This window comes from Bos taurus, chromosome 25 (assembly GCF_002263795.3).
Source record: "Bos taurus isolate L1 Dominette 01449 registration number 42190680 breed Hereford chromosome 25, ARS-UCD2.0, whole genome shotgun sequence".
NCBI classification, from domain to species: domain Eukaryota; kingdom Metazoa; phylum Chordata; class Mammalia; order Artiodactyla; family Bovidae; genus Bos; species Bos taurus.
In genome coordinates this window covers 34487686-34512310 of record NC_037352.1, presented here as the reverse complement: position 1 = coordinate 34512310, position 24625 = coordinate 34487686, and the positions used below count along the sequence as shown (strand labels likewise).

The following is a 24625-nucleotide window of genomic DNA, read 5'->3' as shown; positions in this document are numbered from 1 at the left end:
TTGTTTTAAATGTCTGATTACAACAAGGAAACAAAAGGTGCCGAGGAGGAAAACAACAGGGCTCTAGGAGAGCTGAGGGGTCAGGAAGGGCTTCTGAAGAAGCGTGAGTGGAGCTGAGGAACGACCTAGAGGAAGGGGCGTGGAATGGAGGCATGGTCTCTATCGAGGGAAAAGCAGGTGCAAAGGCCCAGTGGCGGGATGGGGTGGAGGGGCTAACAGAGGCACGAATTCAGGGAGCAAGGGATGGATCCTGGCGCCTCGCAAATGAGAAGACCTGCTCTCACGGGGAGGAAACCTCTGAGGGGGGGCAAAGGTGAGACACATTAGGTGTATCATCGAGTTCCTCTGGATGCCACGGGAAGAATGGGGGTGGGGAGCAGGGATGCAGACGTGCGGAGACCAGCAAAGGGGCGACTGCTGACACCCCATCGAGAAACCAGGGTGGCGGGCCTGGGGGACTGCAGGGAAGATGGAGAGAAACGGACGCTTCAGAGATGAGAGGAATAAAGTGAACCCCGAGGGTGAGAGAGAGGGAGGGGTGCTGGCCGGTTTCTACCTGCTGTCATTCTGCTGCCTTTGATTTTTGGCCCAATGAGTCATCTGTGAGTCATCGCCCCCACAATCACTGCTGTTTTTTCCTTCTTCACAGTGAACTTGTTTTTAAACACTGAGCCATGATGTGATGGGCCAATGGGTTTGGAGGTACTTCCCCAAGGACAGCCCTGGAGAACATGGAAAACATTTAATAAAGAGGTTCTCCGCAATGCAGTTCTCACTAGGCGCCCTGCTCCAGGCTGTCACGAGCTGGCCCTCGCGGAGCTTGGGTCTAGCTGGTGACCCTCTCGAGCGTGACTCTGAGGCGGAAGGCCCCAGCACAGCTCCCCAGGGCCCAGCGTGGCGGTGCCTGGGCTGGTGATGACCGGGCCTGCCACCCCAACTCCGTGTGGACTCTGTGGCGCCCGGGGAACGCCTGCTCTGGGGCAGCACGCCCGCAGCCCAGCAGGCTCACTGGGCAGCCTTCCGCTGACCAGGACTGGCTTCCATCTTTGTAAAATACTAACAATTTGTTAGCGTTCGTGTGGATTCACTCACCTACGATGACGTTCCCAGAACCCCCTTTTCCTGGGGATCGGCTCTAAGGCTGGGGTGATAGGACCACTTTCAGAACATAAGGGCCCCATTTTGCATTCATATCCATCCCCACATCAGAAACCTGGGCACAGGAGGGACCTCCCTGGTGGTCCAGTGGTTAAGAATCCACCTTCTTGTATAAATCTTAATAATGTCTAATTGGTTCACAGTGATTTTCAGGTCTACTGTATGCTTCTGCTTCTCTGTACATCCATTCTATTAATTTCTGAGAGTTTGATATTGAAATTCCAACTAAATATCTTATCTACCTAAAACAACTGTAATTAATTGGAACTACATGTAACTTTGTTCTGTACTTTCCATGCCTCCCGTAAAAGTGTTACTATGTTTTCATAATTTAAAAATTAAAAAAACGAATCTGCCTTCTAATGCAGGGGACATGGGTTTGAACCCTAGTTGAGGAACTAAGATTCCACATGCCATAGGGCAACTAAGCCCCAGCTAAGATCTGACACAGCCAAATAAATAAATAATTTTTTTTTTTAATGAAGGAAAGATACCCAAGCACAGCCTCTCCCTTTTGGCTTGTCTCCCATGTCTAAGAAGTGCCAGATTCCTCCAATCACCTCCCAAATATTTCTAGAATCCACCTCTTCCTCCCCAACCTGCCTCGTCTGCCCTGGCTCAGGGCTGATTCCACGTGCCTGGAAGACCAGGTCACCCTTGCTCTTACCTGGTTCCCGGCCCCCCATCCCTGCTGCTGTGGTCCCAGGAACCACCTGTGTCACCATAAGGCAAGACTATTTAAGTCTGATCTCCCCGAGTTCCACTCTTTCTCTGTCCCTCCTTCTTTCCTCTGACTTGACTTACATTTGCCGCCTGAGACACCTCTCACCCCTAGTTAGTCCCCTTGACCATCAGGTGGGGTCACTTGCCTCCCCTGCCCAGGCTTCACTCACCATGTTGCAATGTCTGTTTAGAGCTCGTCTCCACGGTCAAGCCTCAGGTGGCCACGATGAGAGCAGCTCCTCAGAGGGGCTTGAAGATGTTTGGGAGGGGCAGCCCCAGGACGCACATCACAGGACTCAGAATGCACAAAGATTCTGGCACTAACAAGCCACCAAAGGACCCCGGGACACGCCAGAGCCAGGGGCAATTCCTGCTCCTGGCTGATCCTCCATCTTTGGGCAGGTTTGTTCATCTTTTCACTCAGCAAACACCAGTAGATCCCTATTTCTCACTATCACTTCCTTCCTGGGCAGGCCCCAAGCCAGGCATCCTGGGTCTTAAGGGCCTTGTTGTCTGGTACTGGGGCCAGGCCTGGGAGGGACAGCATGGGCCAGGCTCCGCTGGTGGTAGCTGGCATAGCGCAGGGCCAACTTTTAACCCTCCTCCAATTCTAAGAATGAGACTCTCAGATGGCTCGGAGGTGAAGAATCGACTGCCAAAGCAGGAGACACAGGTTCAATTCCTGGATCAGGAAGATCCCCTGGAGAAGAAAATGGCAACCCACTCCAGTATTCTTGCCTGGAGAATCCCATGGACCGAGGAGCCTGGCGGGCTATAGTCCATAGAGTCGCAAAGAGTCAGACACAACTGAGCGACTAAACAACAACAATTCCAAGAATCCAAGAGGATCCTGGGCTCTACGGCAGCGGAATTCCAAAAGTGGCAGTCTGACAGGCCTGGTTCTCGTGGCCAGGTGTCACCCAGGACACCAGGGTGTGAGCTCCCAACTGCACCGAGAGCAGCTCTTGTGGCTGGTGAGGGTGCAGGCAGGGTGGGAGGGAGACCACGGAGGCCAGGGGTGCATGGGTTTTGAAAGCAGACTCCCGTGAAGCGTGTACCTGGAAGGAGCACTGCTAAATCCACCTGCATTAGTGGTGGGTTTCCTGGCCCTGCCTCCCACCCCATTGGGGGTGGGTTTCCCTGGGGCCATCAGGAGATGGGGATACCCCAATGCATAGCTAGGGCTAGCAATCTAGACGACAGGCTCGGGGCAGCGCCCGGGCTGGTGTCAGGGGCAGGCTGCACAGGGCGGAGCCAGGCTGGGCAACGCGTGTAACTGCCCCTCTTGCAGATCCAGCGCGGGCACCACGGGGATGGAGGAGCCAGATTGCATTTATTCATCTCCAAAGTCAGGGAAGGGGGGTAGATTTCCCCGCTTGGCGCCCTCCTCGGGGCGGCCTGTATGCTGGGAGCCGCAGTCAGGCTTAGAAGGGCCTGGGAGCGGCCGGGGGACACGGGGTTGGGGACAGTGGATCGTGGGCAGATCACTGAGCATGTTTTTCCATCCAGAAAACGGTGACAGCTGTGCAGTGGGACGACACACCGTTGATCCTCAAACGAGAGTGTGACTGCTCATCCTCTGGCTTGGCCGAGGTGGAAACTGGAGCCGTGACCTCCAGAGACCCAGCTGCGTGGCTGCCGCTGTGAGACATCAGGTCCAGCGGCGGGACGCTCGGCTGTGCACAGACGTGCGCATGCGCGGGACTCGGCAACCGCGGCGCCACGGCGCCCTCTTGTGTCCACGGTGGGAATCACCGGTCTTGCAGGGAGACGGACTCTGGAGAGTCAAGTGGCTCCTGCTGGGTGATGCGGGCGCTGGCTACTGGACAGCAGAGTCCATCGGGGGCAGATCGTCTCAGAAGTGTGAGCTCGAGGGTGCGTGACAGTCCGAGGGGGTGATAGCCCCCCCAACAGTAACAGGTCACATCAGGACACGTGGTCATCTGAGGCCCAGAGCAGTGAGTGAGCGCCCGAAGAACAGCAGCGAGCCCTGCGTGAGGCCATGCCTAACACTGTGTGTGTGGCATGCAGCAGGCGCTCAACAAATGCTTGTGGAATGGGAGTGAGTGCATGAGTGTGTGTGCCATCTGCATGTGCAAGGAGGTTAGATGTGGTAGCCGGATCGTCACAGAGATCTACACGGTCTGACCTTCCAGCCAGTGAGGGCCACCCTCAGAAAGGACCCACGTCCAGGGAAGATGGAGGCACCTTTGAAGGCCTCACTGCAGCTCCGGCCGCCAGTGAGGGACAGACGGAGGGACAGACAGGGGCCTCATGTACCCCAATATGGCCCAGCCCAGCCCAGCCCGCTGCAGGCCTCCTCCTGGGGCCTGGAAGCCTCCTTTCGGGCAGTGTGTCTACATGACCTCCAGCCTCGCTTGAAGCAGGCAGATCAGAGGCAGATGGCTTTGGGGGCTGGATGCCTGGTCTGACTGAGGCCCTCCCCCAACTGCCTGGAGACGGGGGAAATGAGAAAGCCCAAGGCAGGGCTGCTAGCAGTGGGATTTCACACAGGGCAGGAGGTGCGATGCGGGACACACACCCACACACACACACGTGCACTGTGCACTCACCCCCCAGGTCCCCACTGCCCCAGCCCCAGCCAGGTGGGCCAAGCTAGGGGCTGAGGCTGGGGAAGCGTTCCAGGCCAGGCTCGCAGCCCACCGGCAGGGTAGCTGCCTCGCTGGGCGGGATGTGGTGGGTCATGTAGCGCTTTCCCATGAAGGAGCCGATCCGCAGCTGCTCCGGGGCCTCCTCCGGCCACCACAGGCTGGAGCTGGATTGGGGACAGGGAGACGGGCTGTGGGTGGAGTGTCTCCCTGCTGGGTGGAGCGGGCTGCCGAGCTCCCATAGCCCTCCTCCTGCAGCCTCTGATGTCCCTTTCCTCCCTGGGAAGACCAGCTGGAGGCCTACCTCCTCCAGGTGGCCACCCTGGCTCCCTGGGTATCAGTTCATTGAAACAACTGAGGGCTCACTGTCAGGGAGAAGGGCCCAGGCAGAGCAAGGTGGCCCCGTCTATGAACCCATCATCAGAGGACCTGCTGGACTGCCTCCCTGAGCTCCTAGATGAGAGACACTCAGGGTGGAAATTCCCTGCACATTGCTGGAAGGGGAACCACCCAACTCAAAACTACAAGGCTTCCAGAAGGTGCTGGGCCAGAGAGAGAGCAGGGGCTATGGGGGGGCAAGGGGCCCTCCGGGGGTCGCCACTCACAAGCGCACGCTGGAGGCTGCCAGGAAGGCCAGGAGCAAGAGGCCGGCCAGAGAAGACAGGATGGAGGTGATGATGATCATGTCTCCACTCCGCCGCCCGGGCCACGTGTCGATGGAGCCTGGGGACTTCCCTGCACACACAGCGGCTTTCAGAGGCTGCCCTCGGACCGCAGGGCAGTCACCTCCCCGCCATGCTGACTGCCTCACGTCCCCAGCCGGCACCCTGAGCCCGCTCATCTGCCCCTCTCTGCCGCGGCACTTGCGCTCTGCCAGCCTCCGCCGTGGTCTCACCGGCCGGACTGTTCCCACCACCCGTGGCAGGCAGAGGGGCAGCGGAGCTCAGGGCCGACCGGGTGCTGCCCTGTTCCCTGGAGCCTGGCATTCAAGGCCTTCACGTAACGAGACCCACGCCCCCTCCCCTCCTGACCCGTCTCTGCAGCCTGTCTCCCAGGCCTTCCATGGGACACTCGGCCTTTGACGTGCAGTTTTCTTGGTCTGCTGAACCGCTGGTCCTTGGCGCTCTGCTGAGAGCAGAATTCCCAGGACCACGGCTCCAGCCTCTTTCTTGCCCTGGCCCCTCTTTTCTACCCAGCAGTGCCCAGCACAGGGCTGGCTCCCTGAAGGAAGGGCAGACTATTTCTGTCCAAGATGGGGCTTCAGCCTAGGGCACCCAAGGGTTGGCAAACATTTTGGGGTGGACAGAGCTGGTGTCTCTGCCCAGGGGGCTGACCCAGTATCTCACCCTCTAGTGGGAGGTTCTATTTAGGGGGTGGCCAGGACTTGGATTCTGACTCGGGGGCCCCAGTCCCATGGTAGCCAGGGGAGGGGCCGGCTGAGCACGACCAGGGTGCCAAAGTTGGCTGGCCCACAGGGCACACTGGAGTTGGAGCGCCCAGCCCTCCACGCTACCTTGGCGGAGAGCAATGAGGTCGGACCACCTCGTCTCGGCCTGGGGTGAGCCCCTGGAGTTCGTCAGCAGGAACTTCACCCTGGGGGAGAGGACCAGGGGTGAGGCTCTGAGCCTCGACTGCTCTGGGCAAGGCCCCCACCTCAGCCAGGCCCCAGGCAGCCCATGACGGCCAGGCTGTGGGCCTGTCATGTTCAGGGGAGGGGGGCGCCCTGTGCTAAGCACCCCGAGACCTCTCTGGCCACAGCAGCCTCTGCCACCAGCACTCAGCCATCTGAACCGTCACTCTTCAGACACCCTCTCTGGTTCAGGGGTCCCCGTGACTAAATGCCACATACGGGGGCTTCAGGGTGGCTCACAAGGGTGTGTGAGGCCCCAGCCCCTCTTCTCCGGAGGAAAACTGCTGGCTGTGTGGAGTCTGCAAGGCTTTGGAAGGCCCCCCAATAGGAGGGGGCACCCCTCCTGGCAAAGGCCAGGAGGGAGAGGTGTGCTCAGGGCGTGCTCAGAGACCAGGATCAGGGGAGTGGGCAGGCTGAGCTCCGAGGGCACCGCCCAGAACTTGAGTTGCATCTCTGTTCGGGGTGGGCGCTCTGGGATCCAGGCAGGCTGGCACCTGCTACTGACGGGAGCCGGCTCTCGTGGTCTCTAGGGACAGGGCGGGAGGCTGAGTCAGTGAGTGGCCACTGGGTCAGAGGGTGAGGGGCGTGGGCGTGGAAGGCGGCTACACTCTGCCCCGCCGTCCCTGTGGCACCTGCCGGTTCCCCCAGCCGCACTTGGTCACCCTGAGGATGTCTGGCCTTGTCCCCTTGCTCGCTGGACCCCTGCTCTCCCACCCGGGTTCCACCCTCAGCCCCAGGCTGACTTTCCTGCCAGACCCACCTGTGGTTGGGGGGGAGCGGTCTCCAGCATTCCCCTCCCCACATGCTGGGCCCATCCCCTACCGGCTCTGTGATGCCCACCTCCTCGTGGAGGCCACCTGCCCCTCCAGGAGATCCAACCGCACACAGGAAGATACCAAAGCTGGAGAAGGGGAGGGGCTGGCTCGGCCTGCAGCCGGGAAGGGGCGGGGCCAGGACAGAGGCCTGGGCGGAGACTGGGGCGGGGGTAGGGTGGGGGGCAGCCCTGGTCTCAGAACCCAACCCCCACCCTCCCTTTCCCAGTGCAGCTCCCTTCCAGGTTTCAGGTCAGGCGACTCACCTGTAAGGCCCCGGGCCCGGGAGGGGGGCATTGCAGTAGCGAGGCTGATGGAGGTCAGCAAGGCAGCCGGCGTCATTGCCCACCCTAAGCACGGGGGCGCGCCCACTGCCGTCCGCAGGGTCCTCACAGGGCAGCTGGTCCATGGTCAGGGGCAGTGTCATGTAGTGGCCATCGGTCAGCAGCCGTGGGGAGGCTGGGATTTCAGCCAGTGTCTGGGGGTTCTGGAAGACCCTAGAGGCTGCAGGAGGGAGGCACAGGCAGCTGGGGCCAGAGGGCAGAAGACAGGTGGTCCACTCCCATAGCCCTGCGCCCTCCATGCCTGAGAGCCCAGAGTGCCCCTCCAGACACAAATCAGACGCCACCACTCAGATCCACCACAGGATAAAGCCCGAACTCCCCATTCACACCGAGTTGAGCGGGGCTGCCAGGGCCCTGGAGCTGTCCTCAGACCCACCCGTCACCCCAGGCCCCAGACCTGCACCATGACCTACCGTTGCTGAAGGCCACCACCAGCCAGACAGTGTCGGCAGCGCTGGAGTGCCTGTCCAGGACACAGCGTGGCTGCTCCAGGGAGAACGTGGTGGCCGTGACCTTCCCTTCCAGGTCCCAGGAGGTTATCCGCGGCGTGTAGGGGATGAGGTCTGGGGCCGTGGAGATAGGTGTGAGGGTCCAGGGCCCACTGCCCTTGGGGCTGCCTCTCCTGGTTGGTGGGGGGTGGGGGGTCCCAGGGTCTAATCACTCCAACAGGTGCCCCAGCCCCTAGGGTCTGGCCAGGTGCACCCCTCCCGGGACCCCTACTTACCCAGGGTGAGGCAGGGCTGGGGCCAGCCCAGCACCACCAAGAGCAGCAGCCAGAGGCGAGGCTGCCTGGAGGGGAGCCCCATAATGGCCTGCAGCGCACCCACCAGCCTGCTTCCACACCCACAGCCTGGGGCTGGTCTGGCCAGCCCGGGCTGCGCCTCTCCCCCGCACACCGTGGGCCTGGAGGAGCTGGTTAGTCAGGCTGCCCTGCTGGCCAAGGGCTGGAAAGACCTGAAAATGTAAAAGCACCCCACTCCGCCTCCCAGCCCAGCCCACCCCAGGGAGGGGGCTGGGCAGGGCTCTGGGCAGGGGCAGGCCAGGGCTGAGAGAGGCCCCTGGACCCCCGGGTGCTGGCCAGGTCACCCCAGAGGCCCACGTCTGAGTTTGGGTCCCACCCAGACCCCCAGCCTTGGGGAGGAGGGCCACATGCCAGGGATTCCTGCACCCCGAGTACCAGGAGCCTCCCTCTGGCCTTCCATCCCCACCCAGAGGAGGAAGGGGCCAGCTCTAGCTCCCTCAGGGCCCAGTGGTCCTGCCCTCCCTTCACAAGGCCACATCCTCCCTTAGTTCCTGTGATCATAGAGCCCAGACAGCTGGCAAGTGCCCTGCTGACATCACTCCCTTGGGTTCTCACTATATATGTTTTTTTTTTTTTACTTTTTAGAATTCTTTTAAATTTTCATTAATTTTTTTGGCCACACTACTCAGCTTGAGGAATTTTAGTTCCCTGACCAGGGATTGAACCCAGGCCCTGGCAGTGAAAGCACCAAGTCCTAACCACTGGACCACCAGGGAATTCCCTATAGTGGGTTAGTCGCTCAGTCTTGTCCAACTCTTTGCGACCTCACGGACCACAGTCCACCAGGCTCCTCCATCCATGGAATTCTCTGGGCAAGAACACTGGAGTGGGTTGCCATTTCCTTCTCCAGGTAATTCCCTATATGTATTTTTAAAATTAAGATATTATTCACATAACCTAAGATGTCCCTTTAAAATGTACAGTTTAGAGGGTTTTGTTTTGGTGGGGTTGTTTTTTGGGGAGGCTGTTTTTGTTTTAAACAAGAAGGGATTTTTATTTACAGGAATTCTGGAGAAAGATGGCTGCTGGTATGGGTTTGGTCAAATGACATTAGGGTCCATGCCTCTAAGATTCTCTCGACCTTTTTTTTTGCCATACCTTACAGCTTGCAGGATTCTTGTTCCCAACCAGGGACTGAACCCAGGCCAGGTCAGTGAAAGCAGAGTCCTAACCACTAGACAACCAGGGAACTCCCTCTCTTGGCATTTTTTTCTCATTGCAGCAAGGTGGCTGCTGTGGCTTCAGGCATCGTGTTCTCACTCAAGGTAGGAAGAAGGGAGGAGCAGGGAGGTGTTGCTCAAACTCTTTTATCAGAAAACCTTACACTTTCCATATAACATAAGCCCTGTAGACTTACTTTTAAACTTCATTGCCATAAATCACCAGATTCTAGAACCTTATCACCCCAAAAAGAAACACTGTACCCATTAAAACGGTCACTTCCCATCCCCCTTCCCCCCTGACAACCACTGATGTACTTTCTGTCTCAGTGGACTTGCCTCTGCGGGATATTTCATATAGACAGAATCACACAATGTGTCATTTTCTGCCTGGCTTCTTTCATTTGATATAATGTTAAGGCTCATCCATGTTGTATGTGTTAGCATTTCGTTCTTTTTTCTAGCTGGATAGCATCCCATTGCACGGACAGATCGTATTTTGTTCATCCATTCATCGGCTGATGGCTCTTTGGGTCGTCCCACTTCTTGGCTATTATGAACGCTACCGTGGCCATGTTTCCAGTTCTTGGATATTTATCTAGCAGTTTACTGCTGAGTCATATGGTAACTGCTTCTTGTGGCACTGGTCGCCAGCTTTCCAAAGCAGCTGCATCTTACATTCCCACAAGCGCTGGACAACGGTTCCACTCTCTCCACATCCTCACCAGTATTTATTTCCTATATATTTTATAATAACCACCCTAGTGGGTATTGAGTGGCAGCACTTTGTGGTTTTGATCTGCACTCCCCTAATGATGTTGCTTGTCCACCATCTGTGTAGCTTTTTCAGAGAAATGTGTGTTCAAGTCCTTTGCCCGTTAAAATTGAAAATTTTTTTTATCATTGTGACAGTTCTTGATATACTGTGAATACAAGACTCTGATCAGGCAAAAGATGTGCAAACATTTTGTTCCTGCTCTCTGACTGCGCTGTGGGGGTGGGAGCCGAGGGTGAGGGTGTGGCACTCAGGTACCCATACCACCCCTCTGCCCTGTGAGCCCTGGAGCGAGTCTCGCTGTGGAACCTAACAGCGTTGGGCTCCAGCTTCTCTATCGGGGCCTCCTGGCCCTCCCCAAACCAACTTCTCCACAGGGCAGGGGGCACGATGCCAGGGGCTCACCAAGCTGCCTTACTTTCTTTTCACAATCAGAAGAGGAAAGAAAGTAACTTCTAGGTGAAAGTAAATACTCTAACATACGCTGATCTTTGTAACAACAAATCATAAAACAGAATTTAAGTTTCTTTCTTAGGGAGAAAAGGGCTTGTGAAGGCCACAAGCACACCCCCCCACCCCCACCCCCGCTCACCTTCAGGAGGCCTAGGAGTATTGGATCCTCTTTCTAAGAAGACTGGGAAGAACTGGAACCTTGAGGGCGGGGATCAGACCAGATTTGGCTGGGATTCAGTCCCAGCTCTACTACTGTGCCCTTAAACCTCCGTTTCCTCATCTGTAAAGTGGACACAGCAGTACACGCCCCCACATGAGCAGCACTTAGAAAGTCAGAACCCGCTTAGAAAGTCAGAACCCCTGAGGAAGTAAATGGGAGGAGCTGTGGGGTCTCCCTGGCAGAGCTGCTGAAGGCCCACTGCAAGGAGAGCTGGGTGGGGCCAGAGGAGCTGCTCGGGTCAGCGCCCGGCTCCTGGCCTCCCCGCAGCCTGTGTCTCATTTAGGAAGAAACAAAGGTTGGACAGGAAGCCTGGCAGGTCCATTCCTTCTCTGATGCAGCAAGACGTGTGTGGGCTGGCCTTCACACATACACACCCGTGTACACACGCAGTCTCTCCAACGGCAAACCCACAGGGCCCACGGTCTTTGGCTTTAGGGCATTTATTGCAAACAGAACATCTGAGGTATGAAAAGCTGACCCAGACTCAGGCCTGCCCCGGCGGCGCACACGGCAGGCAGCCTCTCCTCACCCCGGACACTGGGGGCCCCACGCAGCCTACGGAGGACGGAGGGGCCCACACACTGAGGTAGCGGCATCCGAAGCCTCCACATGTACGACTCCCAGCCGCTCGCCCGGTTTCCACATATAACCAGGCCTGGCAGGCACAGGGAAGGGGACGGGTGGGCATGGGGAGCCTGCACTCCACATGGAGCCTGCCGTTGTGGTGGACGAATGGGGCCAGCCAGGCCGCAGGTCACTGCTGCTCCAGGCAGTCCTCGGTCACCCCCTGGGCGGCCAGCTCAGCCAGCACATTCTGAAGGTAGTTGGGGTCGGGGTAGCCGTGGCCTGTCACGTTACGGTCCATCTCGGTCTTGTGGTGGATCTCGTTCCACACCACTGTGTCGGTCTCCCCGGTGGTGCTGGATGTCCCTACTGTGAAGATAAGGCGCCTCTTCCAGGCCACCTTCAGCAGCTCCAGGACCTGCCCGAGGGGAGGGGATGGGGCGGGGAGGGGAGGGGATGGAGGAGGGGAAAGGGATGATGTGTAGGGGGGGTTGGGGGTAGGGGGGAAGGGGCAGTGGGGAAGGAGCAGGAGAAGGCTGCTCAGAACAAACCCTGGCTGCAGGGGCTGGCCTGGAGGGCAGACACTCCTGACAACCCCCTCACCTCCCTCAGCCTCTCCGCGCCCTTGGGGCTGTCCCCACCCAAAGCCACCACCCTGGCTGTTCTGTCTGCCTGGAATGCTCTTCCCCAGCCTTCTCATAGCTGTTTAGTTGTGTCCAACTCTTTGCGAACTCATAGATTGTAGCCCCCAGGTTCCTCTGTCCATGAGATCTAGGCAAGAATACTGGAGTGGGACGCCACTTCCTTTTCCAGGAGATCTTCCTGACCCAGGGATCGAACTCACGTCTCCTGCCTTAGCAGGGAGGTTCTCTACTGCTGAGCCACCTGGGAAGCCCCTCCTCTGAGCTGGGAAGCCCCAAATCAGGACTCAGTGCAGAGGCGGCTCCACAGGCCACCCCCATCACCCAGGGTGAAGAGGCCCCGGTTCCGCCCCATCCCATCACACTAGGCCGCAGGAAGACCCCTGTCCTCCCCCCAGAGCACCTGTGGTCAGGTCGTCTCTGCCTGGATGCCCCATACCCGGACGCCTAACCTGCAGCAGGTCCCCAGGAAGGGGCAGCCCACACCCCAGCCAGCCCGCAGGCTTCATCCCCTCCTCCTGTTGCAGTAAGATGGGCAGAGGCAGAGCCGGTGCGGCCACCGAGCTAGCTCTCCCGACCCAATAGCCACCCGCTGCTCAGGGGCAGCCAGGCCGGACTTGCCAGCTGCGGGGCAGGGGCACGGAGGCTGCTCCCAGGGGTGGCAGCCGGGCCTTTACCTTGCGGCCCTGGGCGTTGTCGGGAAGGTAGCACTGGCGGGGAAACCCTCTGGCAGTGAAGGGCTTTCCAGGGTTGGGGTGTTCAGGGCCCTGCAGGAGGAACACAGATGGTGAGAGTGGGAGCTGAGGGGCTCGCGGGCTGCAGAGCTGCTGGGACAGGGCCCCCTCTCCCCAGCCACACCCCGACACCTTCCAGGCGGGGCTCCTCCTGCACGCAAGTGACCAAATCAACCGCTGTCTCCTGTCTCGCTCTAACGACCCACCGTGCACATGGCCTGCCCACACCTGCCCTCCCTGAACCCATGCTGCTCTGCTGGGCACCACACACCCTACGGCCTCCACGTCCCTGAGGAAACCAGACCTGTCAGAGGCCAGACCGGAAGCTCCTACTTCACTGGCAACCCTCTGGGCACAGGGCTCTCTGGACTGGACGGCAGGGCCTGCTTCACCATCCCTGGGGCGCACAGCACCTCCACTGCTCTCTCCGGATGGAGCAGGGCCCCGAGACCATGGCAGCAGGCTACCCAGAGGGCGAGGGCTGGAACCACGCTCAGCCCTTGCTCTGCCCTCAGCCCATGGAGACACACCATGCTGCTGCTGCTGCTGCTAAGTCGCTTCAGTCGTGTCCGACTCTGTGCGACCCCATAGACGGCAGCCCACCAGGCTCCCCTGTCCCTGGGACTCTCCAGGCAAGAACACTAGAGTGGGTCGCCATTTCCTTCTCCAATGCATGAAAGTGAAAAGTGAAAGTGAAGTCGCTCAGTCGTGTCCGACTCTTCGCGACCCCATGGACTTCAGCCTACCAGGCTCCTCCATCCATGGGGTTTCCCAGGCAAGAGTACTGGAGTGGAGTGCCATTGCCTTCTTCGGGAGACACACCATGTACAACTCCAAATCCCCCTCCTGCTTTGTGGCTCTACTGCTGTCTAGAATGTTTCTAATTTTTCCAGTTTCACTTTGAGCACAATGTCACTTTGGAGGACAACCAGGGGAAAGCACATAATTGGACAAAAGCAAGGGACAGCCTGTCCTCCTGTATCTTCCTAGCCAACGAGGCTCTGGGGGGATGCTGAGATCCCCCGGTCCAAGGCAGAAACCTGAGGAGCCCAGACTCTTGCTGGGTCTCCACTGGGACCTGCAGCTGAGGTTCCTGCTCCTCCACACCCCACACAGGTCTGGGTCAGCCCACTGAGCTGGTCCCTCAAGAGCGGTCAGGCCTCACTGCAGGCACCTCTCTGCCCTGCACTCTGCCCCTTGGGAAGGTTCCTGCTTGTGGGCTCCCCAGCCAGCCAGCTAGCCCAACAGAAGCTCTTGTTTTTCCTGGTTAGATTCCTGTGGGCCTTCTGCCCAGTACAAGTCCAGCTAAGATGCCTCCGCCTCCAGGAAGCCCTCCCTGGTTCAAGAAAAGGCAGGGGCCATCTCTTTGCTTCCACAACCCTAAGGGCTGGATGGAGCCCCCAGCACGAGTGCCTCCTGATTGCTGGGAGTCTGACTGGGCAGCCGGGCCCCCTCAGTGACCCCGGGGGACAGAGTGGGACAGGAAGAGCCCCAGAGAGGGGCCGATTCCAGAAAGATCCAAGGAGGCTCCTCTTGTGCCGTGCCCCTCACCTGAATGCCGTGGGGAATGTTGTAGACTATGAGGATCGTCCCACAGTCCTCGTGGCCAGGGAGGGACATCTGAAACGTGAACACCTCCATCTTCCCCCGGGGCTGGGTCCCAGTCTTCTCCCCGTAGATCGTTTTGCAGGAGGGACATTGCAAGCTTCCATCCTGGGACAGGGCAGAAGGTTGTGGACTGAGCTGGTGGCCCTGAGAGGGCACCCAGGCCAGCCACCCCGCTGACTAGATGGGAAAGAGACCTGCAGGGACACGGGTTTGGTTCCCTGGTCACCCAGCGGGTCCTAGGCCAGTCGCCCAGCTCCCTGGCAGACTCCTTGCAAAGAAATTCAATTTTGGCAATGTTCTTGGAAAGGTAAGTTTTACCCCAGAAACTCATTATGCAATTTTCATTAAAGAGTCAAAGTACCAAGAGACTGGCATCAATTAGAGAAATTAGGTTTATAAACCAAAGTCTACACAGTTGCTGCTGCTGCTAAGTCGCTTCAGTCGCGTCCGACTCTGTGGGACCCCAGAGGCGGCAGCCCACCAGGCTCCCCCGTCCCTGGGATTCTCCAGGCAAGAACACTGGAGTGGGCCGCCATTTCCTTCTCCAGTGCATGAAAGAGAAAAGTGAAGGTGAAGTCGCTCAGTCGTGTCCGACTCTTCGCGACCCCATGGACTGCAGCCCACCAGGCTCCTCCGTCCATGGGATTTTCCAGGCAAGAGTACTGGAGTGGGGTGCCATTGCCTTCTCTGCTACACAGCTGAGTCATGTTTAAAATGGAACAGAAAACCCGGTGACGGAAGGACTGCGAGGCTGGAGCCCTGGCCGGCACGCGTGGCAGAAGGATGCTGCACAGAGGACAGCCCAGGCAAAGCCCCACGGGCCTTGGCTCTCTCTGCTCCCCGACCTCTGTCCACTCTGGCTAAATTACACCAAAGGCAGGGCAGCCTGGCGTCACCCGCCACCCCCAGCCCCCTCCGCTCCAAGGCCAGGGCTGCGGACGTCTCAAGGCGGTCTCTGGGCAAGCCCCAGTCGCCTGCTCAGGTGCGGCACAACCGGGACGGGCAGGTGACCCCGATCCCCCCACCCCGGCCGGGGGCCATGGGTACCTTGTTCCCGTTGCAGTACATGGCCAGCAGGCAGAGCAGGTGGAAGGTGTGGCTGCACTTGGCCAAGCAGCCCACGGCCATGGGCCCGAAGGTCTTGCTGTCGGTCACGTCGCTGTACCCAGACGCCACGGACAGCTTCTCCATACAGATGATGCAGTCCTGGAGGGAGACCCCACACGGGGCAGGCTCACCCACTGCCCCTGCGCCACAAGGGCAAGTCCTGAGGACCAGCCGTCATCTGCGGAAATGCTGGACCCCAATCTAAGTCAACCCCACAGCTCTCCATTCTGGAGGCTGGGAGCACCAAGGGGTCACTGGTGTCTGCAGCCTGAGCAGTCACTGTCACCGTGGCAGAGGGGATGGCAGGTGGCACTGAGCCTGGGGGCTGCTGTGACGCCTGGAGCCCAGGCTGAGAAGGCGGCAGAAGAGCCAGGCAGAGAGGAAAGGACAGGAGGGGCCCACAGCACTGGGCTTTCCAAGGGAAAGGGAACCTGTCAGAAGCACAAGCACAGCAACAGGCAGGCAGGAGAGAGAAGAGAGCGTACTGAAGCAGGAGCCAGCATTGCTGTTAGGGGCCAGTGCACCTGCAGGGCAGGGGTGACCTGGGTGCAGGGGAACAAAGGGGAGGGGACCAGGTCCCGGGAGGCCCTGAAGGCCATGACTGGGGGTGGGGCTTTGTCTTACACATCAGGGTAAGCAGAAGCATTCCTCCTGCTTAGACTCCTGTGGGCATTCTGCCCAGTATAAGATGCCTCCGCCTCCAGGAAGCCCTCCCTGGTTCAAGAAAAGGCTGGGGCCATCTCTTTGCTTCTGTAAGCACAGCAACATGGCAACAGGCAGGTGGCATGAGCAGTGGGTACTAAACCATCACGGCCACACATTGGCTGTGTGATCAGCAGCAGCTGGCGGGGAGGCTGCCGGGGGCCAAACAACCCAGCTGTGTCAGGTGAGCACAAGGGCAGAGAGATGGACAGACTCCTGTGAAGGGGGTGGGCAGGAGGGGAAGCCCAAGGTGAGAAGGACTTCCAAGTTTCTGTCCAAACCTTTACCAACCAGATGCTTCCTATGTTCTCGACTTGCAGGAGAAGGCGGCCAGAGAGTCCCCAGCTCTGAACCGGCACACGTGACCTTGAACCCACCCCTCAGGATTCTCCAGGGCTCTCCATTCAAACTGGAGAACAGTGGCATCACAGCCCCAAAATGAGACTCAGCAGAGACGGGTCAGGTGAAGCCGTGACGGGGTTAAAAGCAGGAACCCCAGCTGGCCCTGCCCGAAGCCAGCGGGGCAGGACTGGTCTCTGGACGAGGCACCTTCCGGCAGAGGACAGGCTGGGGGCCTCGTCTGAGCCACCCCGTTACCAAACAAAAGCAAAAGCAGCACGGCCCCCACGACACACACCTCCTCCGGGGCCGTCTTCAGCTCTTCGGTGTAGTTTCTGATCACCTGCTCTGGCTCTGGCTTTGGGGACCCTCCTAGGAGAGAAGAACATAAATGGTATCCTGAGGAGAACAAACTGGAGATGCTGGGATGAGAGAGGAGGACAGGGAGCGGTCCAAGCTGCCGGGAGGGAGGTTAGGATGGCTCAGATGGGAAGGTTAGTGTGCAGGAGAGGAGAGAACAGGCCAGGCGCAGAACAGTCCAGAGCTCCACCGGGGGCCGGGGTGGGGGGTGGGGGGTGGCCCCAGGAGCACTGGAGGAAGAGAAGCAGAGATGGCAGCTGGCCACGGCCTTCAGGAGCCACAGGCGGGGCCTCAGCCACGGCCCCGCGCACCTTCACTCAGGAGCCCAGACCCAGGCTTCAGAGGACATGCAGGAGGGCTAAAGAGCAGCTTCTAAACAAATGCCCTGGAGTGTGTTCTGGCCAGGTGATTTTACTCAACTTTCATTACTCTCAGAAGAGAGTCTGGGTAAGAGAAGTAAGTGTTCTGAGTTGTGTGTACAGTGCACGCCCGCCCTGCGGGGACATCCGTGTGCACACGACCGCAGAGACGGCCACACAGCCACAGCCAACCACGGAGCTCTTGGGCTTGTCCCTGGACTGGGGTGCCAGTGACCCACCTCCTCGATTCCTCAGCTGCCCACAGCTCCATCGCCCCGCCTCTTCCTCTCGAAACCTCCCACGCCTCCGTGTGCACCTGGGCGTGAAGCTGGGAGGGGAGGCCCTGCACCGAACAAGCCCCACCCCAAGGACAAGCACCCCCTCCCCACCTCCCGCTGCAGCCAGAGAGTCAATCAGCAGAGTCACAGAGTGGCAGCAAAACAGGAGCAGAGGGAGGGATGGGGAGACCGGCCCAGTCTGGGAGGGAGGCGCGGGGAGGCCTGCCTGCCTCAAGTCCGGGGGAGCTCCTGGTCCCAGCCTCTGAGACCAGAGGGGCTCTGGCGTAAGCCCAAGCTCCCAGCCATCAGCCTGTGGCTACAGAGCCTTACAAGTCTGAGGGCTCAACAGCGGGAGCCCCCTCTAGACCAGAGGAGGCCCGGTGACAAGCAGGAGGGAGTGGAGGGGTCGGGGCTGGGTGAGGCCAGGATGGAGTCTGGCTCTGGGATCTGGGACCAGATCAGGAGTCTGGATCTGGGACCAGATCAGGTCACCTCTGAGTCTCAGGTCACTCATCTAAAAAGTGGATCTGACGCCAGCCCAAGAGGTGAGCACTGAAAAGACATTAGCTGCTATGACCTGAGAGGCAGCTAGAAGCCAATGCAGATCAGGCACCCCCATCCACACGCATACACATCCCCAGACACAGACCTCAAGGACCCTGACTCTGCTCACTGGAGAGAAAGCCAGACCAAAGCACGATCCCCACCAGCACCAGGTGGCCAGCCTAGTACCTGGGACTCTACTCAGGGGAGAGACCTTCTAGAAAAGGCTGGTCTAGAAGGCCACTTCGGTGACAGGCCAGTCTCCAGCTGAACCCCAGAACCCCTCCGGCAAGGCCTGTCTGAGCACCCCTTCCTCTCCCGCCTCCCCGCGTCCAGGCAGCCTTTCGAAACTGACAGTAACTCTCCATGATCCACTTTTCTCAAAAGAGGGCCAGCCAGGTGACCGCCTACCCCACGAAAGGACATCTGAGCCCAGGAAGGCCAGAGGGTCTGCTGAACGCCATGTTTTCAGAGCAAACCCCGAGTGTCGCAGGAAGCGGCCCTGCCCACAGATCCAGCCCTGAGGCAGAGTAAGAGGGAGCAAGGCTAGGGGTGGTGATGGCAGCTGGGCTCTCAGGGCCACCCGTCCCTGGCTTCCCTCCTCCCCTCCTCCCGACGGTCAGAGAGGCAGCGAACTCGATCACCATGTGCCAGGCACTGCCCCTGCGTGTGTACTTCCTCTTCTTCCCACACCGGTCTGCTGGGTAGGAGGCCCACTGCTCGTGAACGCGGAAGCTGGCATGAGATCACAAAGCTGGTGAGCGAGCACTGCAAACCCAGACTGGCAGGGCCAGAGCCCTGCTCACGCCATCCTGAAGGTCCCCGAAGCAGTCACTTCTCTGGCCCAGTGAGGGCAGCAGAGCCACGGTTTTAGAAATGACAGGCGTAGAACTTACTATGCAGCAGCCCCTCCTCTTGAATTTTCTTCAGACTCACACAGCACCTTCTAACAGTTCTGAAACCCCTTCTCCCCTAGCCATGTGACGGGAATGGCATGGTTGTTGGGGGCCCCTCTGAAGCAGCCCCACGTGGGCTGGCCCCTCCTGAGACACACGGTGGCCCCAGTGGAAGGGACAGAGCTGTCCCCCCTCCTAAGCCTCGTCTTGCCTCGAACTTCTGTTTACAGTCACTGAGTCTTCAAGCACAGGCCCCTCACGCTTCCACTGCAGCACTGAACTCTGGGTCTCACAGGGGAGTGGATTCCCAGGGGCCAGGCTTGCTGCCAAGGGCAGGATGGGCCACCGAGCCCATCACCACCCCCGCAGGTGAGGGGAGGGCGAAGGGCCGAGGTGGTCAGAGGAGAGAGGCCGGTGTGGGAGAGTCAGAGGCAGCGAGGCTCGGAGGAGGCTGAGCAGAGGCCAGAGAGTATTTGTGAGCAGGAACTACCTTTCATGGACATTTTCCTCAATCTCTTAACTGAGCTGTGACTTTTAGAGGCCAGACAGGAGGCGGGAGGGCTGGCGGGCTGGGGTGCGCGGCTAAGACACACAGGGAGTCCAATGGCTGACATCAGAATACTCGTCATGCCTACACGGGGTGCAAGATCAGACATGCAGAGAGGGGAGAAACGTTAGAAGGAGCTGTCCGGCTCGTGACCGCCACAAACCCCAGCTGCACCCAGGTGGCACTGTCGATGGCCATCAGGACTCGCCCATCTCCCCGGGGAATCTAGCTACTCGAGGCTGCCAGGGCCCACCCAGACCGGCAGGGCTGAGCTCGACAATCAGTGAAATGCCAGTTTGTGAGAGCCCTGGCCCCAAGTTCCAGGAGGGTCTGAACAAGCACCCCATCAGCCTGTGCCCGGAGCATGCAGATGGGGAGGCCGTGGCTTCAGGAGGGCAGAGGGCAGAACACCACCCCAAGACGCATCCAGAGCGGATCTGGGGGGGCCGCCTCTCCATGCCAGCGTGAGGAAGGAGAGCAGAGGGCAACACAGGAGGGTGCAGCCAAGCCATGGAAAGGCGGATGGTCCGGAGCTTGCGGGTCTCCCTCTGTGCCCCCGCAGCTGAGCCCCCGCGGCCCCCGGTCGCCTGGCCCCCAGTGGGGTGCTGCCTGTTCTCCGTGCACCACCCGGCCTGTCTAGGTGCCTTCAGAGCCATTACTGGGGGAAACAGGCAGGAATCCTGCCCCAGGGTCTGCCTCCTCACCGAGGTGTCCCTATGGCCCCCAGGACCACTCTTCGGGAGCAGCTAAGGTCCCAGCCCGGAGCTCCCTTCTCTGGTCCCTCAGCCGAGGCTCAGACAGCTCCTCTGGCCGTGGTGGGAACACGGGGCAGCCCACAGCGGGAGGGGCGGCAGCAGGCGGCCACCCCAAATGGACTGTCCAATCTTGTCACTCCTTCCCTGATGCCTGCAGAGCGGATGCCCCACTCCTCAGTCTGGTGCTCCGCCCGTGCCCTAGCTGACCCTGACCCATGCTCCCTAAGGACCTGGAACCGAGCACATCCTCCTGCTGGAGGCACCGCTCCTGCCATGCTCTCAGCTACTCTGTGGTCCACACCGGCCTCCACCCTCCCCTCCCCGTCCCTTAAGCACCTCCTGCCGTGAAGAGGGGCTCTGGGCTTCCTCTCTGCCACCCCCTTAGGGAGTTAACAGGTGTTCAGAATCTGGCCTGCAGTCTGGGCACCGTGGACAGGACAGGCGGACCTGCTGCCCTCTCCAGAGGTGATCCACAGCAGCCAGGGGGGAGCTGGCCCTGGGCTCCATCAGGCCCCACCGTGGCCCCCACTGGAGAACAGAGGTTCTCAGCACAGCCCACGTGCCCAGCGCAGGACAGCAGCAGAGTCTGGCGGCCCAGGCAGCGCTGGGTGCACTGTGCCAGAGTGCCCATCAGAACACCGAGGCTGGACGCTGGGCACTCGTCCAGCAGGCAGTGCGATGCCACAGCATCCCAAGGCTGTTCCTGGGCTCCAATGTGGCTCCCCTGGGAACTAAACATTGGGTGGACTGGATGACAAGCAGGCAGGGGGTGCAGACAGATGGAAAGAGAACAATTCCTGATGGGAACCCAGGAGTTGTGTGTGCTGACTGTGATTTATTCTCCCAGAAGCCACCGGACCCTGCCCATCAACCAGACCCATCTCCCAGCTGCCCCTCCTTGACCACCCATCTAGAACGGCCACGTTCCCCTCCAGCTCATCTCCTTCACTCCACTCCATTCTCAGCACCAGACGTAACATGGGCTTCTGTCTTTGTGACTGTCTTCACTTGATCCAACCACACAGGGCAGGGCCTGGTCACAGGGGAGACCCAGTCTCTGCCTGCTGGGGAGCGGACATCCCTGAGGCCACGCCATCAGCCCCGCAAGAGGCTGGAATGGACAGCGCTGCTGCTGCTTCTAACGAAGGACCCGCTCCTCCTCATTCCAGCCACAGACAGTAAGTCTCAGTTTACACGCCTGCGGAGAAGCAGCCCCTGGCTCTGCCGGTCTGCCTTCTCGTGAAAAAGTGTGAAGGTCATCCCGCAGCCAACACGTCACAAAAGCGGCATCCAGTGGAGAGGATGGGGGAGGGACACGAGGGGCCATCACAACTTCCCCAAGAGCAAGGGCTCAGGGATGTGCCCCCCCCACAAACTCCCAACATCCCCAAACAACTGTAACAGGGCGGACAAGCACAGCTTTTCCCACTCTCATCTTGGTCTGCCAGAGCCCCCGGCAGGTCCCACACCTGGTCACACGTGCGAACTCCCCCTTTCTGAAGCCCAGTGTTGGCCTTTCGTCTAGTGACTGGGCTCAGATGCCAGCCTACCCTCCTCCTGCCCTGGCCTTACTAACCTGGCTTTGAGGCTGTTACCCCTCCCCTGGGGCTGACCGGCCTTGGGCAGGTCCTGGCAGCGTAAAATGCAGACACTCCTCCTCCCTTGCTGGTTGGGAGCCTGGCCCCGGCCTGGGGGACCCACTCCTCCCCACACCCCTTAGGGAGGGGCCCTGGCCAGGCGGCAGGCAGTAAAGCCATCCCCCGAGGCGCCTGGCTGACGGAGAGGCGGCCCCTCCTCCAGCGCAGGGTGCACGCAGCCCTTCCGCAGCGCAGCTGCTGGCCAGGAGCCTGCCTGAGAACCCCTGGGCCCAGGTGCTCACCTCAGTGAGGCACGAGTACTCCCAGATCCATGACCAAATCCACAACCACTGCCCAGCTGAGACGTCTCTCCAGCCCCTGCTACCTGGGGGTGGGCCCAGGGTCCCTGGTTCCCTGGCGCCCCACACAGCCGCCCCAGCAACAGTACAAGCCAGAGCCCTGCGTTCAGGGGAGGCGGTGTTCGGCCACTGACTTGTCTACTCTTTCCTCGCCAGGACCCACTCCTGAGCTTCAGGGTCTGTCTCCTTGACAAGCATATGGGAGGTTAAAACGCCCCAGGATCGCTCTGAGAGCAAAGGTGGCAGGGGACACAGAGAACAAGGCCAGGAGAGGGTCCCGGCCCCGAGAGTGCCTCAGCACCCAGACCACTGCTGAGCTGCGGGTAGAGGGGACCATGCTGGTATTAGGCCCTCAGCGACTGCAGGGCTGAATGGAGCCAGGCACCTGCAGGCTGGGCTTGCTCCCGCAACCTCTCTCCAGCAGTACATGTACACACGCGCACACACACACACACATACCTCAGCAGTACATGTATGCACACGCGCGCACACACACACACCCCAGTACATGTACGCATGCGCGCGTGCACACGCACACACCCCAGCAGTACATGTATGCACGTGTGCGCACACACACACACACACCCCAGCAGTACATGTACGCATGTACACGCACACACACGCACACACCCCAGCAGTACACGTATGCACGTGCATGCGCGCATACACGCACACCCCAGCAGTACATGTACGCATGTGCACGCACACACACACACATACCTCAGCAGTACATGTATGCACACGCGCGCACACACACACACCCCAGTACATGTATGCACGTGCATGCACACACACACACACCCCAGCAGTACATGTACGCACGCGTGCGCACACACACACACACACACCCCAGCAGTACACGTATGCATGTGCACGCACACACACGCACACACCCCAGCAGTACATTTACGCACGTGCACGCGCGCATACACACACACACCAGCAGTACATGTATGCACGCGCACGCGCACACACCCCCAGAAGTACATGTACACACGTGCATGCACACACACACACCCCAGCAGTACATGTACACACGTGCACGCACACACACACACCCCAGCAGTACATGTATGCACGTGCATGCGTGCACACACGCACACCCCAGCAGTATGTGTACGCATACACGCACGCGCACACACGCACACCCCAGCAGTACATGTACACACGTGCGCGCACACGCACACCCACACACACACCCCAGCAGTACATGTACACACGTGCGCACATACACACACACACACACAATCCGAAGTACCTGGGCTATGTGATGCCACGAGAAGACCTAAACTGGGCAGGAACTATCTAGTCATCTTTGCTCACTGTTCTCTCTGCCGCAGCAGAGGGCTGATGGCTGAGCAGGTGAGTGTGTTCCGGAGGGCTTGCTGGTTAGCATGTCCCCTCCTGGGCCCTTCCTGGCCCCACTCTCTTGTCTCCACTACATCTCTGACTGGTCCTTCCATGTCTTTCAAGTGCTCTTCTTCCTGGTGGTCCACCCAGTCTCTGTAAGTTCACACACTCCTGGGCGGGCAGACGCCCCCCTACTCCACCCCACACTGCTCTTCTGAGCTGCCCATCCAAACTCCCCCGCCTCCAGGACAGCTCCACCGGCCACAGACATGGACCCACCAGACTCGGGAGCAGCACAGTGTCATAGTGAAGAGCCCAGATTCTGAGGCCAACAAGGCCTGGGGCTGAATCCCACTCTGTCCAGGACTGGCTGCCTGGCCTTGGGAGGTTTCTGGAATTCTTAGCGCATCAGTTTCCTCAAATGTAAAATGAGAATCAAAGTTCCTCCCGCACAGAGCTGCTATTGGGATGAAATGAGTCTCGTCCTTAGTCACGAGGACTTCGCTGTTGGCAGCACACACCAGGCCTCATTCTATTCCTTCCATCTCACAACCAGTCCAATCACTGAGTCAGAAGCCCTTACCTCCATCCACTGCCAAGGCCCTAGTCAGTGGTCAGCCAGCCTGGGGCACGAAGCCTGGGTCCACACGGCCTCTCTGCCTCCAGCCTGGGCCTCTCCAGCCCGCCCTGTGCTATCACAGTGACTCACCCAGCACACGGACTGGCCAGCTTCCTCCCCTGCCTCCACCTCTAAATGACGGCGGTTCACCAGACACCTCGGTGTACCTTCATGCCACAGTCTACATTCCCCCTAAGTTAAAAAACAACTCTCAGTGGCTTCCCAACACCCACAGAAGGAATTCTGAAAACCGTTCAAAGGGGCAGGGTTAACAAACGACCTAGTGAGACACAAAAGCCACTTGCTCAAAACGTGAACTCCAGCCAAAAAAGGTGGAGGAACTCCCCAAAGGGCCCCTGTAGGGAAATGCCTAAAGCATGTCAGAACAGAAAAGCGACTCCTGAACCATAATTCAAGGTGACGTGAAAACGTAAAAGATGGAGAAAGTTGGAACTGTGCACCCACATCATCAGGTACGATCCCCTCCACACTGAGACAAATGAGGGGGCACCCAGGCTCACTCACGGGGGGAGGGACAGGTCACCATCAATGAAAAAAGGCGCTGCCCCCCCAAGGAGCCCCTGTGGGTTTCCACAAGAAC

At 59.4% G+C, this 24625-nt stretch overlaps 2 protein-coding genes and 1 non-coding gene across 9 annotated transcripts in view; all 3 read right to left on the bottom strand.

The window, feature by feature from the left end:
* Window positions 1-11013, bottom strand: UPK3B (uroplakin 3B). 3 transcript variants are annotated; one of them, XM_024984654.2, is made up of 7 exons: window positions 8001-11013; window positions 7690-7839; window positions 7199-7436; window positions 6881-7021; window positions 6004-6083; window positions 5096-5225; window positions 1-4657 (listed from the first exon to the last, which is right to left on the bottom strand). In XM_024984654.2, exons 1-7 carry the CDS (start codon window positions 8080-8082, stop codon window positions 4498-4500), a joined length of 981 nt encoding a protein of 326 aa, XP_024840422.1. In that variant the 5' UTR covers window positions 8083-11013; the 3' UTR covers window positions 1-4497.
* On the bottom strand, window positions 8723-8794 carry TRNAE-UUC (transfer RNA glutamic acid (anticodon UUC)). Its single transcript has one exon. It is a non-coding gene; the product is annotated as a tRNA-Glu (tRNA).
* Window positions 11014-11110: 97 nt separating the features above from the next.
* Window positions 11111-24625, bottom strand: part of DTX2 (deltex E3 ubiquitin ligase 2) — a 36437-nt gene continuing 22922 nt past the window's right edge. For 4 of the 5 annotated variants that reach the window (XM_010819579.4, XM_010819580.4, XM_005225162.5 and 1 more), the window contains 6 exons: window positions 19308-19448; window positions 16680-16753; window positions 15281-15439; window positions 14177-14338; window positions 12569-12658; window positions 11111-11668 (listed from right to left, as the gene is read on the bottom strand). In XM_010819579.4, coding sequence (XP_010817881.1) covers window positions 11441-11668; window positions 12569-12658; window positions 14177-14338; window positions 15281-15439; window positions 16680-16753; window positions 19308-19448 — 854 coding nt within the window. In that variant the 3' untranslated portion in view covers window positions 11111-11440. 5 annotated transcript variants of the gene reach the window in all.

What these genes read in the sequence shown, in the direction of transcription:
- UPK3B (XM_024984654.2), bottom strand. Translation starts at nt 8,082, where the DNA reads ATGGGGCTCCCCTCCAGGCAGCCTCGCCTCTGGCTGCTGCTCTTGGTG. An exon ending in CCGGGCCCGGGGCCTTACAG is followed by an intron (nt 7,022 to 7,198) that starts GTGAGTCGCCTG and finishes CCCCTTCTCCAG; the next exon opens with CTTTGGTATCTTCCTGTGTG. An exon ending in CCGCTCCCCCCCAACCACAG is followed by an intron (nt 6,084 to 6,880) that starts GTGGGTCTGGCA and finishes CCTCTCCCCCAG; the next exon opens with GGTGAAGTTCCTGCTGACGA.